Source organism: Oncorhynchus mykiss, unplaced genomic scaffold, assembly GCF_013265735.2.
Source record: "Oncorhynchus mykiss isolate Arlee unplaced genomic scaffold, USDA_OmykA_1.1 un_scaffold_248, whole genome shotgun sequence".
NCBI lineage: Eukaryota > Metazoa > Chordata > Actinopteri > Salmoniformes > Salmonidae > Oncorhynchus > Oncorhynchus mykiss.
The window spans coordinates 222,439-240,886 of NW_023493707.1; the positions used below are offsets into that span (position 1 = coordinate 222,439).

At 38.2% G+C, this 18,448-nt stretch overlaps 1 protein-coding gene across 1 annotated transcript; it reads left to right on the top strand.

The window, feature by feature from the left end:
• The first annotated feature begins 410 nt into the window (after positions 1 to 410).
• Positions 411 to 18,228, top strand: LOC118948715 (small integral membrane protein 27-like). The gene is made up of 3 exons (XM_036973406.1): positions 411 to 629; positions 2,652 to 2,789; positions 17,988 to 18,228. Exons 1-2 carry the CDS (start codon positions 585 to 587, stop codon positions 2,757 to 2,759), a joined length of 153 nt encoding a protein of 50 aa, XP_036829301.1. The 5' UTR covers positions 411 to 584; the 3' UTR covers positions 2,760 to 2,789; positions 17,988 to 18,228.
• Positions 18,229 to 18,448: the final 220 nt, after the last annotated feature.

Sequence of the window (18,448 nt, forward strand, 5' to 3'; positions counted from 1 at the left end):
TGCATCTACTTTTGTTGTTGTTGTTGGTATAAACTATTTAATATTGTTTTATTAGTATTAAACATCCACATCTCATCTATAAATGGGACAATTGTCATGTAATCATTTCCCGTGCTAGCAGCTATTGTTATTGTCTTTTAATGCCAGTAATTCCGCCAGATGGCGCCAGCGTGAAGCTATTGACTGACAACAAGTGCGACTCCTCGGTTGTTTACAATCCACGTTGTCATAGACATGGAAGACAGCTAACTAACCAGCCAGCCAGCCAACCAACCAGCTAACCAGCCAGCCAGCTAACCAGCCAGCCAACCAACCAGCTAACCAGCCAGCTGACCAGCCAGCTAACTAACCAACCAGCTAACCAGCCAGCCAGCCAACCAACCAGCTAACCAGCCAGCCAGCCAACCAACCAGCTAACCAGCCAGTCAGCCAGCTAACCAGCCAGCCAGCTAGCCAGCCAACCAACCAGCTAACCAGCCAGTCAGCTAACCAGCCAGCTAACCAGCTAACCAGCCAGCTGACCAGCCAGCTAACCAGCTAACCGCAGCTAAACAAAACGTGATCCATTTCTACCAAAATTGAAGATGATGAACATCAGCAACCGAGCATTGGATAGACTCTACTCTGTTGTGAGTAGTTTTTATGTCCCCCCGTAGCTGGTTGTTTTAGCCAACTGGTTGTGCTAACTAGCTACTAGCTAACTGCTAGGGATAACACTTCCAAAGTGTGAGCAGCCCTATTTATCTATACTACAGTACATAGCTAATCACATAACTCCCTACTGAACGTATCCAGACAGACAAGATGTGGCCAATATGCAGGGTTGACTAGGTTACTTTCTAAATCTAATCTGTTACCTGTCCAAAATTATAATCAGTCATTTAACTTTTGGATTACCCAAACTCAGTAACGTAATCTGATCATATTCCTGTTAGAAGAAGACAAGTATGTGTGTTACCAATTGGATGACATCTATTGCAGGATAAATCATTGTTAAAGTTTACATAGCTGGACATATATGGATGTTACATGTTACTTTATGGGTTGGTTATGTAGGCTTCTTCTAACCCATCACGTTCTACTACATATAATAATACGATTCAATTATATCTTTACATTAAACAGCTGCATATTATCAAGATATCAAAGTGTCACCAACTAAAAGGTAAACACGAGGCCTGTAGCAAATGCAGCATATGGCAGCATATTAATTTTTCACATCTAGATAGCCCTTTTCAGTCGTGATACTGACTGATAGACTTTAGTTTTTAAAGGGCAAATCCACAGGTGAAACAATAACAAAACGGCCTCTGTTTTGGTAAAACGCTGAGGGATGGTCCTGGAGAAACGTAACCACTCTCAGATGAATAGACAGAGCTGTGGATGTAAGGACTGACCATCCATGATATCAACATTATAGTTATAACCATGTTATGAGACTATACAGGACTGACCATCCATGATATCAACATTATAGTTATAACCATGTTATGAGACTATACAGGACTGACCATCCATGATATCAACATTATAGTTATAACCATGTTATGAGGCTATACAGGACTGACCATCCATGATATCAACATTATAGTTATAACCATGTTATGAGGCTATACAGGACTGACCATCCATGATATCAACATTATAGTTATAACCATGTTATGAGGCTATACAGGACTGACCATCCATGATATCAACATTATAGTTATAACCATGTTATGAGGCTATACAGGACTGACCATCCATGATATCAACACTATAGTTATAACCATGTTATGAGACTATACAGGACTGACCATCCATGATATCAACATTATAGTTATAACCATGTTATGAGACTATACAGGACTGACCATCCATGACATCAACATTATAGTTATAACCATGTTATGAGACTATACAGGACTGACCATCCATGATATCAACATTATAGTTATAACCATGTTATGAGGCTATACAGGACTGACCATCCATGATATCAACATTATAGTTATAACCATGTTATGAGGCTATACAGGACTGACCATCCATGATATCAACATTATAGTTATAACCATGTTATGAGGCTATACAGTTTTTGTTTACATGCACAATGTTTACAAACATTGGGGAAAAAACAACTCATGTGGAACAAACTTAAACTTGTGCCTTTCTTCAATGCTGATTTCAATGTCATTAAGGATTATTTTTTCCGCAAACATCCTTTCTGAATTTAAAAGTTATCCTCTAAGTAATAATCTAGTTTTTCAAGGGTATCTGTAATCTGATTACAATATTTTAGTAACGGATTACAGTTACCGTTTTTTGTAATCCCCTAATATGTTTGAAAACGTTGTGAGTTTAGCTAACTAGCCTGGTTGCCAGCTAGCTAACGTTATCTAGCTGGCAGTTTCAGCACTGGCCTAAGTGGCCAGCTCCCTGCCACACACACACACACACACACACACACACACACACACACACACACACACACAGTCAGTACCATAGTTAGCTAGCTAAATTCTATGTCATTGTAACAATTTAGAAGTTAACCCCTGTAAACATAAGAGAGAGTACATGTAAATATTGTATGTATTTTTTGTTATTTAACCTATGTAAGGCTGTGAACATACTCAGTAAGTTGCTATAAGTGTTGTGTTGTTTGTTTCCAGCTCCTCCTGGCCGTGGTGTTACTGTCGTGGACCTACGTCATCTATGGGAGTAGAATAGCAGCACAGAGACAGTTGGAGAAGAGACTCAACATCAAACTACACAACTAAAGCACCTACGGCTAGCTCAACTCCAATACAGTAAGTTAACCCCGACTCAGAACACTAATAACTCAACTCCAATACAGTAAGTTAACCCCGACTCAGAACACTAATAACTCAACTCCAATACAGTAAGTTAACCCCGACTCAGAACACTAATAGCTCAACTCCAATACAGTAAGTTAACCCCGACTCAGAACACTAATAACTCAACTCCAATACAGTAAGTTAACCCCGACTCAGAACACTAACTAACACCTAAACTACTAACAGTAAGTTAACCCAGACTCAGAACACTAACTAACACCTAAACTACTAACAGTAAGTTAACCCAGACTCAGAACACTAACTAACAGCTCAACTCCAATACAGTAAGTTAACCCCGACTCAGAACACTAACTAACAGCTCAACTCCAATACAGTAAGTTAACCCCGACTCAGAACACTAACTAACACCTAAACTACTAACAGTAAGTTAACCCAGACTCAGAACACTAACTAACACCTAAACTACTAACAGTAAGTTAACCCAGACTCAGAACACTAACTAACACCTAAACTACTAACAGTAAGTTAACCCAGACTCAGAACACTAATAACTCAACTCCAATACAGTAAGTTAACCCCGACTCAGAACACTAATAACTCAACTCCCATACAGTAAGTTAACCCCGACTCAGAACACTAACTAACAGCTCAACTCCAATACAGTAAGTTAACCCCGACTCAGAACACTAACTAACAGCTCAACTCCAATACAGTAAGTTAACCCCGACTCAGAACACTAATAACTCAACTCCCATACAGTAAGTTAACCCAGACTCAGACTCAGAACACTAACTAACACCTAAACTACTAACAGTAAGTTAACCCAGACTCAGACTCAGAACACTAACTAACACCTAAATTACTAACAGTAAGTTAACCCCGACTCAGACTCAGAATACTAATAACTCAACTCCAATACAGTAAGCTAACCCCGACTCAGACTCAGAACACTAATAACTCAACTCCAATACAGTAAAATAACCCAGACTCAGACTCAGAACACTAACTAACACCTAAACTACAAACAGTAAAATAACCCAGACTCAGACTCAGAACACTAACTAACAGCTAAACTACAAACAGTAAGATAACCCCGACTCAGACTCAGAACACTAATAACTCAACTCCAATACAGTAAAATAACCCAGACTCAGACTCAGAACACTAATAACTCAACTCCCATACAGTAAGCTAACCCAGACTCAGAACACTAATAACTCAACTCCAATACAGTAAGTTAACCCCGACTCAGACTCAGAACACTAACTAACAGCTCAACTCCCATACAGTAAGCTAACCCCGACTCAGACTCAGAACACTAACTAACAGCTAAACTACAAACAGTAAGATAACCCCGACTCAGAACACTAATAACTCAACTCCAATACAGTAAAATAACCCCGACTCAGACTCAGAACACTAACTAACAGCTAAACTACAAACAGTAAGATAACCCCGACTCAGAACACTAACTAACAGCTAAACTACTAAGGTAACTCAGAACACTAACTAACAGCTAAACTACTAAGGTAACTCAGGACACTAACGAACAGCTAAACTACTAAGATAACTCAGAACACTAACTAACAGCTAAACTACTAAGGTAACTCAGAACACTAACTAACATCTAAACTACTAAGGTAACTCAGGACACTAACAGCTGAACTACTAAGGTAACTCAGGACACTAACTAACAGCTAAACTACTAAGGTAACTCAGGACACTAACAGCTGAACTACTAAGGTAACTCAGGACACTAACAGCTAAACTACTAAGGTAACTCAGGACACTAACAGCTGAACTACTAAGGTAACTCAGGACACTAACTAACAGCTAAACTACTAAGGTAACTCAGGACACTAACAGCTGAACTACTAAGGTAACTCAGGACACTAACTAACAGCTAAACTACTAAGGTAACTCAGGACACTAACTAACAGCTGAACTACTAAGGTAACTCAGGACACTAACTAACAGCTAAACTACTAAGGTAACTCAGGACACTAACAGCTGAACTACTAAGGTAACTCAGGACACTAACTAACAGCTGAACTGCTAAGGTAACTCAGAACACTAACTAACATCTAAACTACTAAGGTAACTCAGGACACTAACAGCTAAACTACTAAGGTAACTCAGGACACTAACTAACAGCTAAACTACTAAGGTAACTCAGGACACTAACAGCTAAACTACTAAGGTAACTCAGGACACTAACTAACAGCTAAACTACTAAGGTAACTCAGGACACTAACTAACAGCTAAACTACTAAGGTAACTCAGGACACTAACATCTAAACTACTAAGGTAACTCAGGACACTAACAGCCGAACTACTAAGGTAACTCAGGACACTAACAGCTAAACTACTAAGGTAACTCAGGACACTAACTAACAGCTAAACTACTAAGGTAACTCAGGACACTAACTAACAGCTAAACTACTAAGGTAACTCAGGACACTAACTAACAGCTAAACTACTAAGGTAACTCAGGACACTAACTAACATCTAAACTACTAAGGTAACTCAGGACACTAACTAACAGCTAAACTACTAAGGTAACTCAGGACACTAACTAACAGCTAAACTACTAAGGTAACTCAGGACACTAACTAACAGCTAAACTACTAAGGTAACTCAGGACACTAACTAACAGCTAAACTACTAAGGTAACTCAGGACACTAACTAACAGCTAAACTACTAAGGTAACTCAGGACACTAACTAACAGCTAAACTACTAAGGTAACTCAGGACACTAACTAACAGCTAAACTACTAAGGTAACTCAGAACACTAACTAACATCTAAACTACTAAGGTAACTCAGGACACTAACAGCTAAACTACTAAGGTAACTCAGGACACTAACAGCTAAACTACTAAGGTAACTCAGGACACTAACAGCTAAACTACTAAGGTAACTCAGGACACTAACAGCTAAACTACTAAGGTAACTCAGGACACTAACAGCTAAACTACTAAGGTAACTCAGGACACTAACAGCTAAACTACTAAGGTAACTCAGGACACTAACAGCTAAACTACTAAGGTAACTCAGGACACTAACAGCTAAACTACTAAGGTAACTCAGGACACTAACAGCTAAACTACTAAGGTAACTCAGGACACTAACAGCTAAACTACTAAGGTAACTCAGGACACTAACAGCTAAACTACTAAGATAACTCAGAACACTAACAGCTAAACTACTAAGGTAACTCAGGACACTAACAGCTGAACTACTAAGGTAACTCAGGACACTAACAGCTAAACTACTAAGGTAACTCAGGACACTAACTAACAGCTAAACTACTAAGGTAACTCAGGACACTAACAGCTAAACTACTAAGGTAACTCAGGACACTAACTAACAGCTAAACTACTAAGGTAACTCAGGACACTAACTAACAGCTAAACTACTAAGGTAACTCAGAACACTAACAGCTAAACTACTAAGGTAACTCAGGACACTAACAGCTAAACTACTAAGGTAACTCAGGACACTAACTAACAGCTAAACTACTAAGGTAACTCAGGACACTAACTAACAGCTAAACTACTAAGGTAACTCAGAACACTAACAGCTAAACTACTAAGGTAACTCAGAACACTAACAGCTAAACTACTAAGGTAACTCAGGACACTAACTAACAGCTAAACTACTAAGGTAACTCAGAACACTAACAGCTAAACTACTAAGGTAACTCAGGACACTAACAGCTAAACTACTAAGGTAACTCAGGACACTAACAGCTAAACTACTAAGATAACTCAGGACACTAACAGCTAAACTACTAAGGTAACTCAGGACACTAACTAACAGCTAAACTACTAAGGTAACTCAGGACACTAACTAACAGCTAAACTACTAAGGTAACTCAGGACACTAACTAACAGCTAAACTACTAAGGTAACTCAGGACACTAACTAACAGCTAAACTACTAAGGTAACTCAGGACACTAACTAACAGCTAAACTACTAAGGTAACTCAGAACACTAACTAACAGCTAAACTACTAAGGTAACTCAGGACACTAACTAACAGCTAAACTACTAAGGTAACTCAGGACACTAACTAACAGCTAAACTACTAAGGTAACTCAGAACACTAACTAACAGCTAAACTACTAAGGTAACTCAGGACACTAACTAACAGCTAAACTACTAAGGTAACTCAGGACACTAACTAACAGCTAAACTACTAAGGTAACTCAGGACACTAACAGCTAAACTACTAAGGTAACTCAGGACACTAACAGCTAAACTACTAAGGTAACTCAGGACACTAACAGCTGAACTACTAAGGTAACTCAGGACACTAACAGCTAAACTACTAAGGTAACTCAGGACACTAACAGCTAAACTACTAAGGTAACTCAGGACACTAACAGCTGAACTACTAAGGTAACTCAGGACACTAACAGCTAAACTACTAAGGTAACTCAGGACACTAACAGCTAAACTACTAAGGTAACTCAGGACACTAACAGCTAAACTACTAAGATAACTCAGGACACTAACAGCTAAACTACTAAGGTAACTCAGAACACTAACTAACAGCTAAACTACTAAGGTAACTCAGAACACTAACTAACAGCTAAACTACTAAGGTAACTCAGGACACTAACTAACAGCTAAACTACTAAGGTAACTCAGAACACTAACTAACAGCTAAACTACTAAGGTAACTCAGGACACTAACTAACAGCTAAACTACTAAGGTAACTCAGAACACTAACTAACAGCTAAACTACTAAGGTAACTCAGAACACTAACTAACAGCTAAACTACTAAGGTAACTCAGGACACTAACAGCTAAACTACTAAGGTAACTCAGGACACTAACAGCTAAACTACTAAGGTAACTCAGAACACTAACAGCTAAACTACTAAGGTAACTCAGAACACTAACTAACAGCTAAACTACTAAGGTAACTCAGGGCACTAACTAACAGCTAAACTACTAAGGTAACTCAGGACACTAACTAACAGCTAAACTACTAAGGTAACTCAGGACACTAACTAACAGCTAAACTACTAAGGTAACTCAGGACACTAACAGCTAAACTACTAAGGTAACTCAGGACACTAACAGCTAAACTACTAAGGTAACTCAGGACACTAACAGCTAAACTACTAAGGTAACTCAGGACACTAACTAACAGCTAAACTACTAAGGTAACTCAGGACACTAACTAACAGCTAAACTACTAAGGTAACTCAGGACACTAACAGCTAAACTACTAAGGTAACTCAGGACACTAACATCTAAACTACTAAGGTAACTCAGGACACTAACTAACATCTAAACTACTAAGGTAACTCAGGACACTAACTAACAGCTAAACTACTAAGGTAACTCAGGACACTAACTAACAGCTAAACTACTAAGGTAACTCAGAACACTAACTAACAGCTAAACTACTAAGGTAACTCAGGACACTAACATCTAAACTACTAAGGTAACTCAGGACACTAACAGCTAAACTACTAAGGTAACTCAGGACACTAACAGCTAAACTACTAAGGTAACTCAGAACACTAACTAACAGCTAAACTACTAAGGTAACTCAGGACACTAACATCTAAACTACTAAGGTAACTCAGGACACTAACAGCTAAACTACTAAGGTAACTCAGGACACTAACATCTAAACTACTAAGGTAACTCAGAACACTAACTAACAGCTAAACTACTAAGGTAACTCAGGACACTAACTAACAGCTAAACTACTAAGGTAACTCAGGACACTAACTAACAGCTAAACTACTAAGGTAACTCAGGACACTAACATCTAAACTACTAATGTAACTCAGGACACTAACAGCTAAACTACTAAGGTAACTCAGGACACTAACAGCTAAACTACTAAGGTAACTCAGGACACTAACATCTAAACTACTAAGGTAACTCAGGACACTAACATCTAAACTACTAAGGTAACTCAGGACACTAACAGCTAAACTACTAAGGTAACTCAGGACACTAACAGCTAAACTACTAAGATAACTCAGGACACTAACATCTAAACTACTAAGGTAACTCAGAACACTAACATCTAAACTACTAAGGTAACTCAGGACACTAACAGCTAAACTACTAAGATAACTCAGGACACTAACAGCTAAACTACTAAGGTAACTCAGGACACTAACTAACAGCTAAACTACTAAGGTAACTCAGGACACTAACTAACAGCTAAACTACTAAGGTAACTCAGGACACTAACTAACAGCTAAACTACTAAGGTAACTCAGGACACTAACTAACAGCTAAACTACTAAGGTAACTCAGGACACTAACTAACAGCTAAACTACTAAGGTAACTCAGAACACTAACTAACAGCTAAACTACTAAGGTAACTCAGGACACTAACTAACAGCTAAACTACTAAGGTAACTCAGGACACTAACTAACAGCTAAACTACTAAGGTAACTCAGAACACTAACTAACAGCTAAACTACTAAGGTAACTCAGGACACTAACTAACAGCTAAACTACTAAGGTAACTCAGGACACTAATTAACAGCTAAACTACTAAGGTAACTCAGGACACTAACTAACAGCTAAACTACTAAGGTAACTCAGGACACTAACTAACAGCTAAACTACTAAGGTAACTCAGGACACTAACAGCTAAACTACTAAGGTAACTCAGAACACTAACAGCTAAACTACTAAGGTAACTCAGAACACTAACTAACAGCTAAACTACTAAGGTAACTCAGGGCACTAACTAACAGCTAAACTACTAAGGTAACTCAGGACACTAACTAACAGCTAAACTACTAAGGTAACTCAGGACACTAACTAACAGCTAAACTACTAAGGTAACTCAGGACACTAACAGCTAAACTACTAAGGTAACTCAGGACACTAACAGCTAAACTACTAAGGTAACTCAGGACACTAACAGCTAAACTACTAAGGTAACTCAGGACACTAACTAACAGCTAAACTACTAAGGTAACTCAGGACACTAACTAACAGCTAAACTACTAAGGTAACTCAGGACACTAACAGCTAAACTACTAAGGTAACTCAGGACACTAACATCTAAACTACTAAGGTAACTCAGGACACTAACTAACATCTAAACTACTAAGGTAACTCAGGACACTAACTAACAGCTAAACTACTAAGGTAACTCAGGACACTAACTAACAGCTAAACTACTAAGGTAACTCAGAACACTAACTAACAGCTAAACTACTAAGGTAACTCAGGACACTAACATCTAAACTACTAAGGTAACTCAGGACACTAACAGCTAAACTACTAAGGTAACTCAGGACACTAACAGCTAAACTACTAAGGTAACTCAGAACACTAACTAACAGCTAAACTACTAAGGTAACTCAGGACACTAACATCTAAACTACTAAGGTAACTCAGGACACTAACAGCTAAACTACTAAGGTAACTCAGGACACTAACATCTAAACTACTAAGGTAACTCAGAACACTAACTAACAGCTAAACTACTAAGGTAACTCAGGACACTAACTAACAGCTAAACTACTAAGGTAACTCAGGACACTAACTAACAGCTAAACTACTAAGGTAACTCAGGACACTAACATCTAAACTACTAATGTAACTCAGGACACTAACAGCTAAACTACTAAGGTAACTCAGGACACTAACAGCTAAACTACTAAGGTAACTCAGGACACTAACATCTAAACTACTAAGGTAACTCAGGACACTAACATCTAAACTACTAAGGTAACTCAGGACACTAACAGCTAAACTACTAAGGTAACTCAGGACACTAACAGCTAAACTACTAAGATAACTCAGGACACTAACATCTAAACTACTAAGGTAACTCAGAACACTAACATCTAAACTACTAAGGTAACTCAGGACACTAACAGCTAAACTACTAAGATAACTCAGGACACTAACAGCTAAACTACTAAGGTAACTCAGGACACTAACTAACAGCTAAACTACTAAGGTAACTCAGGACACTAACTAACAGCTAAACTACTAAGGTAACTCAGGACACTAACTAACAGCTAAACTACTAAGGTAACTCAGGACACTAACTAACAGCTAAACTACTAAGGTAACTCAGGACACTAACTAACAGCTAAACTACTAAGGTAACTCAGAACACTAACTAACAGCTAAACTACTAAGGTAACTCAGGACACTAACTAACAGCTAAACTACTAAGGTAACTCAGGACACTAACTAACAGCTAAACTACTAAGGTAACTCAGAACACTAACTAACAGCTAAACTACTAAGGTAACTCAGGACACTAACTAACAGCTAAACTACTAAGGTAACTCAGGACACTAATTAACAGCTAAACTACTAAGGTAACTCAGGACACTAACTAACAGCTAAACTACTAAGGTAACTCAGGACACTAACTAACAGCTAAACTACTAAGGTAACTCAGGACACTAACTAACAGCTAAACTACTAAGGTAACTCAGGACACTAACAGCTAAACTACTAAGGTAACTCAGGACACTAACAGCTAAACTACTAAGGTAACTCAAGACACTAACAGCTAAACTACTAAGGTAACTCAGGACACTAACAGCTAAACTACTAAGATAACTCAGGACACTAACAGCTAAACTACTAAGGTAACTCAGAACACTAACTAACAGCTAAACTACTAAGGTAACTCAGAACACTAACTAACAGCTAAACTACTAAGGTAACTCAGAACACTAACTAACAGCTAAACTACTAAGGTAACTCAGGACACTAACTAACAGCTAAACTACTAAGGTAACTCAGAACACTAACTAACAGCTAAACTACTAAGGTAACTCAGAACACTAACTAACAGCTAAACTACTAAGGTAACTCAGGACACTAACAGCTAAACTACTAAGGTAACTCAGGACACTAACAGCTAAACTACTAAGGTAACTCAGAACACTAACAGCTAAACTACTAAGGTAACTCAGAACACTAACTAACAGCTAAACTACTAAGGTAACTCAGGGCACTAACTAACAGCTAAACTACTAAGGTAACTCAGGACACTAACTAACAGCTAAACTACTAAGGTAACTCAGGACACTAACTAACAGCTAAACTACTAAGGTAACTCAGGACACTAACAGCTAAACTACTAAGGTAACTCAGGACACTAACAGCTAAACTACTAAGGTAACTCAGGACACTAACAGCTAAACTACTAAGGTAACTCAGGACACTAACAGCTAAACTACTAAGGTAACTCAGGACACTAACTAACAGCTAAACTACTAAGGTAACTCAGGACACTAACTAACAGCTAAACTACTAAGGTAACTCAGGACACTAACAGCTAAACTACTAAGGTAACTCAGGACACTAACATCTAAACTACTAAGGTAACTCAGGACACTAACTAACATCTAAACTACTAAGGTAACTCAGGACACTAACTAACAGCTAAACTACTAAGGTAACTCAGGACACTAACTAACAGCTAAACTACTAAGGTAACTCAGAACACTAACTAACAGCTAAACTACTAAGGTAACTCAGGACAATAACATCTAAACTACTAAGGTAACTCAGGACACTAACAGCTAAACTACTAAGGTAACTCAGGACACTAACAGCTAAACTACTAAGGTAACTCAGAACACTAACTAACAGCTAAACTACTAAGGTAACTCAGGACACTAACATCTAAACTACTAAGGTAACTCAGGACACTAACAGCTAAACTACTAAGGTAACTCAGGACACTAACATCTAAACTACTAAGGTAACTCAGAACACTAACTAACAGCTAAACTACTAAGGTAACTCAGGACACTAACTAACAGCTAAACTACTAAGGTAACTCAGGACACTAACTAACAGCTAAACTACTAAGGTAACTCAGGACACTAACATCTAATCTACTAAGGTAACTCAGGACACTAACAGCTAAACTACTAAGGTAACTCAGGACACTAACAGCTAAACTACTAAGGTAACTCAGGACACTAACATCTAAACTACTAAGGTAACTCAGGACACTAACATCTAAACTACTAAGGTAACTCAGGACACTAACAGCTAAACTACTAAGGTAACTCAGGACACTAACAGCTAAACTACTAAGATAACTCAGGACACTAACATCTAAACTACTAAGGTAACTCAGAACACTAACTAACTGCTAAACTACTAAGGTAACTCAGGACACTAACATCTAAACTACTAAGATAACTCAGGACACTAACATCTAAACTACTAAGGTAACTCAGAACACTAACTAACAGCTAAACTACTAAGGTAACTCAGGACACTAACATCTAAACTACTAAGGTAACTCAGGACACTAACAGCTAAACTACTAAGCTAACTCAGGACACTAACAGCTAAACTACTAAGGTAACTCAGAACACTAACAGCTAAACTACTAAGGTAACTCAGGACACTAACAGCTAAACTACTAAGGTAACTCAGGACACTAACATCTAAACTACTAAGGTAACTCAGGACACTAACTAACAGCTAAACTACTAAGGTAACTCAGGACACTAACAGCTAAACTACTAAGGTAACTCAGAACACTAACTAACAGCTAAACTACTAAGGTAACTCAGGACACTAACATCTAAACTACTAAGGTAACTCAGGACACTAACAGCTAAACTACTAAGGTAACTCAGGACACTAACATCTAAACTACTAAGGTAACTCAGGACACTAACAGCTAAACTACTAAGGTAACTCAGGACACTAACAGCTAAACTACTAAGGTAACTCAGGACACTAACATCTAAACTACTAAGGTAACTCAGGACACTAACTAACATCTAAACTACTAAGGTAACTCAGGACACTAACTAACAGCTAAACTACTAAGGTAACTCAGGACACTAACTAACAGCTAAACTACTAAGGTAACTCAGAACACTAACTAACAGCTAAACTACTAAGGTAACTCAGGACACTAACATCTAAACTACTAAGGTAACTCAGGACACTAACAGCTAAACTACTAAGGTAACTCAGGACACTAACAGCTAAACTACTAAGGTAACTCAGAACACTAACTAACAGCTAAACTACTAAGGTAACTCAGGACACTAACATCTAAACTACTAAGGTAACTCAGGACACTAACAGCTAAACTACTAAGGTAACTCAGGACACTAACATCTAAACTACTAAGGTAACTCAGAACACTAACTAACAGCTAAACTACTAAGGTAACTCAGGACACTAACTAACAGCTAAACTACTAAGGTAACTCAGGACACTAACTAACAGCTAAACTACTAAGGTAACTCAGGACACTAACATCTAAACTACTAAGGTAACTCAGGACACTAACAGCTAAACTACTAAGGTAACTCAGGACACTAACAGCTAAACTACTAAGGTAACTCAGGACACTAACAGCTAAACTACTAAGGTAACTCAGGACACTAACATCTAAACTACTAAGGTAACTCAGGACACTAACTAACATCTAAACTACTAAGGTAACTCAGGACACTAACTAACAGCTAAACTACTAAGGTAACTCAGGACACTAACTAACAGCTAAACTACTAAGGTAACTCGGAACACTAACTAACAGCTAAACTACTAAGGTAACTCAGGACACTAACATCTAAACTACTAAGGTAACTCAGGACACTAACAGCTAAACTACTAAGGTAACTCAGGACACTAACAGCTAAACTACTAAGGTAACTCAGAACACTAACTAACAGCTAAACTACTAAGGTAACTCAGGACACTAACATCTAAACTACTAAGGTAACTCAGGACACTAACAGCTAAACTACTAAGGTAACTCAGGACACTAACATCTAAACTACTAAGGTAACTCAGAACACTAACTAACAGCTAAACTACTAAGGTAACTCAGGACACTAACTAACAGCTAAACTACTAAGGTAACTCAGGACACTAACTAACAGCTAAACTACTAAGGTAACTCAGGACACTAACATCTAATCTACTAAGGTAACTCAGGACACTAACAGCTAAACTACTAAGGTAACTCAGGACACTAACAGCTAAACTACTAAGGTAACTCAGGACACTAACATCTAAACTACTAAGGTAACTCAGGACACTAACATCTAAACTACTAAGGTAACTCAGGACACTAACAGCTAAACTACTAAGGTAACTCAGGACACTAACAGCTAAACTACTAAGATAACTCAGGACACTAACATCTAAACTACTAAGGTAACTCAGAACACTAACTAACAGCTAAACTACTAAGGTAACTCAGGACACTAACATCTAAACTACTAAGATAACTCAGGACACTAACATCTAAACTACTAAGGTAACTCAGAACACTAACTAACAGCTAAACTACTAAGGTAACTCAGGACACTAACATCTAAACTACTAAGGTAACTCAGGACACTAACAGCTAAACTACTAAGGTAACTCAGGACACTAACAGCTAAACTACTAAGGTAACTCAGAACACTAACAGCTAAACTACTAAGGTAACTCAGGACACTAACAGCTAAACTACTAAGGTAACTCAGGACACTAACATCTAAACTACTAAGGTAACTCAGGACACTAACTAACAGCTAAACTACTAAGGTAACTCAGGACACTAACAGCTAAACTACTAAGGTAACTCAGAACACTAACTAACAGCTAAACTACTAAGGTAACTCAGGACACTAACATCTAAACTACTAAGGTAACTCAGGACACTAACAGCTAAACTACTAAGGTAACTCAGGACACTAACATCTAAACTACTAAGGTAACTCAGGACACTAACAGCTAAACTACTAAGGTAACTCAGGACACTAACAGCTAAACTACTAAGGTAACTCAGGACACTAACATCTAAACTACTAAGGTAACTCAGGACACTAACTAACATCTAAACTACTAAGGTAACTCAGGACACTAACTAACAGCTAAACTACTAAGGTAACTCAGGACACTAACTAACAGCTAAACTACTAAGGTAACTCAGAACACTAACTAACAGCTAAACTACTAAGGTAACTCAGGACACTAACATCTAAACTACTAAGGTAACTCAGGACACTAACAGCTAAACTACTAAGGTAACTCAGGACACTAACAGCTAAACTACTAAGGTAACTCAGAACACTAACTAACAGCTAAACTACTAAGGTAACTCAGGACACTAACATCTAAACTACTAAGGTAACTCAGGACACTAACAGCTAAACTACTAAGGTAACTCAGGACACTAACATCTAAACTACTAAGGTAACTCAGAACACTAACTAACAGCTAAACTACTAAGGTAACTCAGGACACTAACTAACAGCTAAACTACTAAGGTAACTCAGGACACTAACTAACAGCTAAACTACTAAGGTAACTCAGGACACTAACATCTAAACTACTAAGGTAACTCAGAACACTAACTAACAGCTAAACTACTAAGGTAACTCAGGACACTAACATCTAAACTACTAAGGTAACTCAGGACACTAACATCTAAACTACTAAGGTTACTCAGGACACTAACAGCTAAACTACCAAGGTAACTCAGGACACTAACAGCTAAACTACTAAGATAACTCAGGACACTAACATCTAAACTACTAAGGTAACTCAGAACACTAACTAACAGCTAAACTACTAAGGTAACTCAGGACACTAACATCTAAACTACTAAGATAACTCAGGACACTAACATCTAAACTACTAAGGTAACTCAGAACACTAACTAACAGCTAAACTACTAAGGTAACTCAGGACACTAACATCTAAACTACTAAGGTAACTCAGGACACTAACAGCTAAACTACTAAGGTAACTCAGGACACTAACAGCTAAACTACTAAGGTAACTCAGAACACTAACAGCTAAACTACTAAGGTAACTCAGGACACTAACAGCTAAACTACTAAGGTAACTCAGGACACTAACATCTAAACTACTAAGGTAACTCAGGACACTAACTAACAGCTAAACTACTAAGGTAACTCAGGACACTAACAGCTAAACTACTAAGGTAACTCAGAACACTAACTAACAGCTAAACTACTAAGGTAACTCAGGACACTAACATCTAAACTACTAAGGTAACTCAGGACACTAACAGCTAAACTACTAAGGTAACTCAGGACACTAACATCTAAACTACTAAGGTAACTCAGGACACTAACAGCTAAACTACTAAGGTAACTCAGGACACTAACAGCTAAACTACTAAGATAACTCAGGACACTAACATCTAAACTACTAAGGTAACTCAGGACACTAACTAACAGCTAAACTACTAAGGTAACTCAGAACACTAACTAACAGCTAAACTACTAAGATAACTCAGGACACTAACATCTAAACTACTAAGGTAACTCAGGACACTAACTAACAGCTAAACTACTAAGGTAACTCAGGACACTAACTAACAGCTAAACTACTAAGGTAACTCAGAACACTAACTAACAGCTGAACTACTAAGGTAACTCAGAACACTAACTAACAGCTAAACTACTAAGGTAACTCAGGACACTAACATCTAAACTACTAAGGTAACTCAGGACACTAACTAACAGCTAAACTACTAAGGTAACTCAGGACACTAACATCTAAACTACTAAGGTAACTCAGGACACTAACTAACAGCTAAACTACTAAGGTAACTCAGGACACTAACTAACAGCTAAACTACTAAGGTAACTCAGAACACTAACTAACAGCTGAACTACTAAGGTAACTCAGGACACTAACTAACAGCTAAACTACTAAGGTAACTCAGGACACTAACATCTAAACTACTAAGGTAACTCAGGACACTAACAGCTAAACTACTAAGGTAACTCTAACTCCTGACCAAGTGATGTGGTCTGTGGAGCCTATTCTTTCTGAGGATAGTATCCACTGTGGTCTTTCCATTTGTTGGACATCATGATCAAACTAACGGCACAAAACCAAACCCCTGCACGAACTGGCGTGAGGCTACTGAACTCCTACAGTACGGTGTGAACCCCAATCTCTGCCGGGACTCTCTCTCCTTACCTGATTACGTTCATATTCTCTGAGGATGTCCTCTGTCTTGTCATTACGTTGACCGCGTCTACGTTCTGAATATTTCACTTGTCGTCCCGGCTAATAAGATGCGAATGTTTGTTTGTTCGTTTGTGTTTTTATGAATATTCGACACGATGTCATTTTAACTGCCCTCTGTCCATTATAATTTCACAAAACAATGAATGAAACTCGAATCGATCCCTCGTTTCCCCCACAGCTAAAGTCTGGAGTTATGAATTCCCGTGGACATTCCCAAGACAAAGTCAAGGCCCCTGGACGAGTCTCCATCCCGTTGCTGTGATGAAGTCTGTCTTTACTGACCAGCTGCTCTTCCTGTCTCATGTATACTCCACTATGCTGAATGCTTTGTTACCATGTTAGTTTGTCTTAGATGTGAGTCATATTTTTCATATCGTGCAAAATTATTTTTATTAAAAAAATGGAAAAAAAACTAAGAGTTACCAAAAGTGTCTTTCCTTAAAATCAAACCACTTCCCCTGACTGTGTGTTGTTCTGAGGAGAACCTTCCTCTGACTGTTGTTCTGAGGGGAACCTTCCTCTGACTGTTGTTCTGAGGAGAACCTTCCTCTGACTGTGTGTTGTTCTGAGGGGAACCTTCCTCTGACTGTTGTTCTGAGGAGAACCTTCCTCTGACTGTGTGTTGTTCAGAGGAGAACC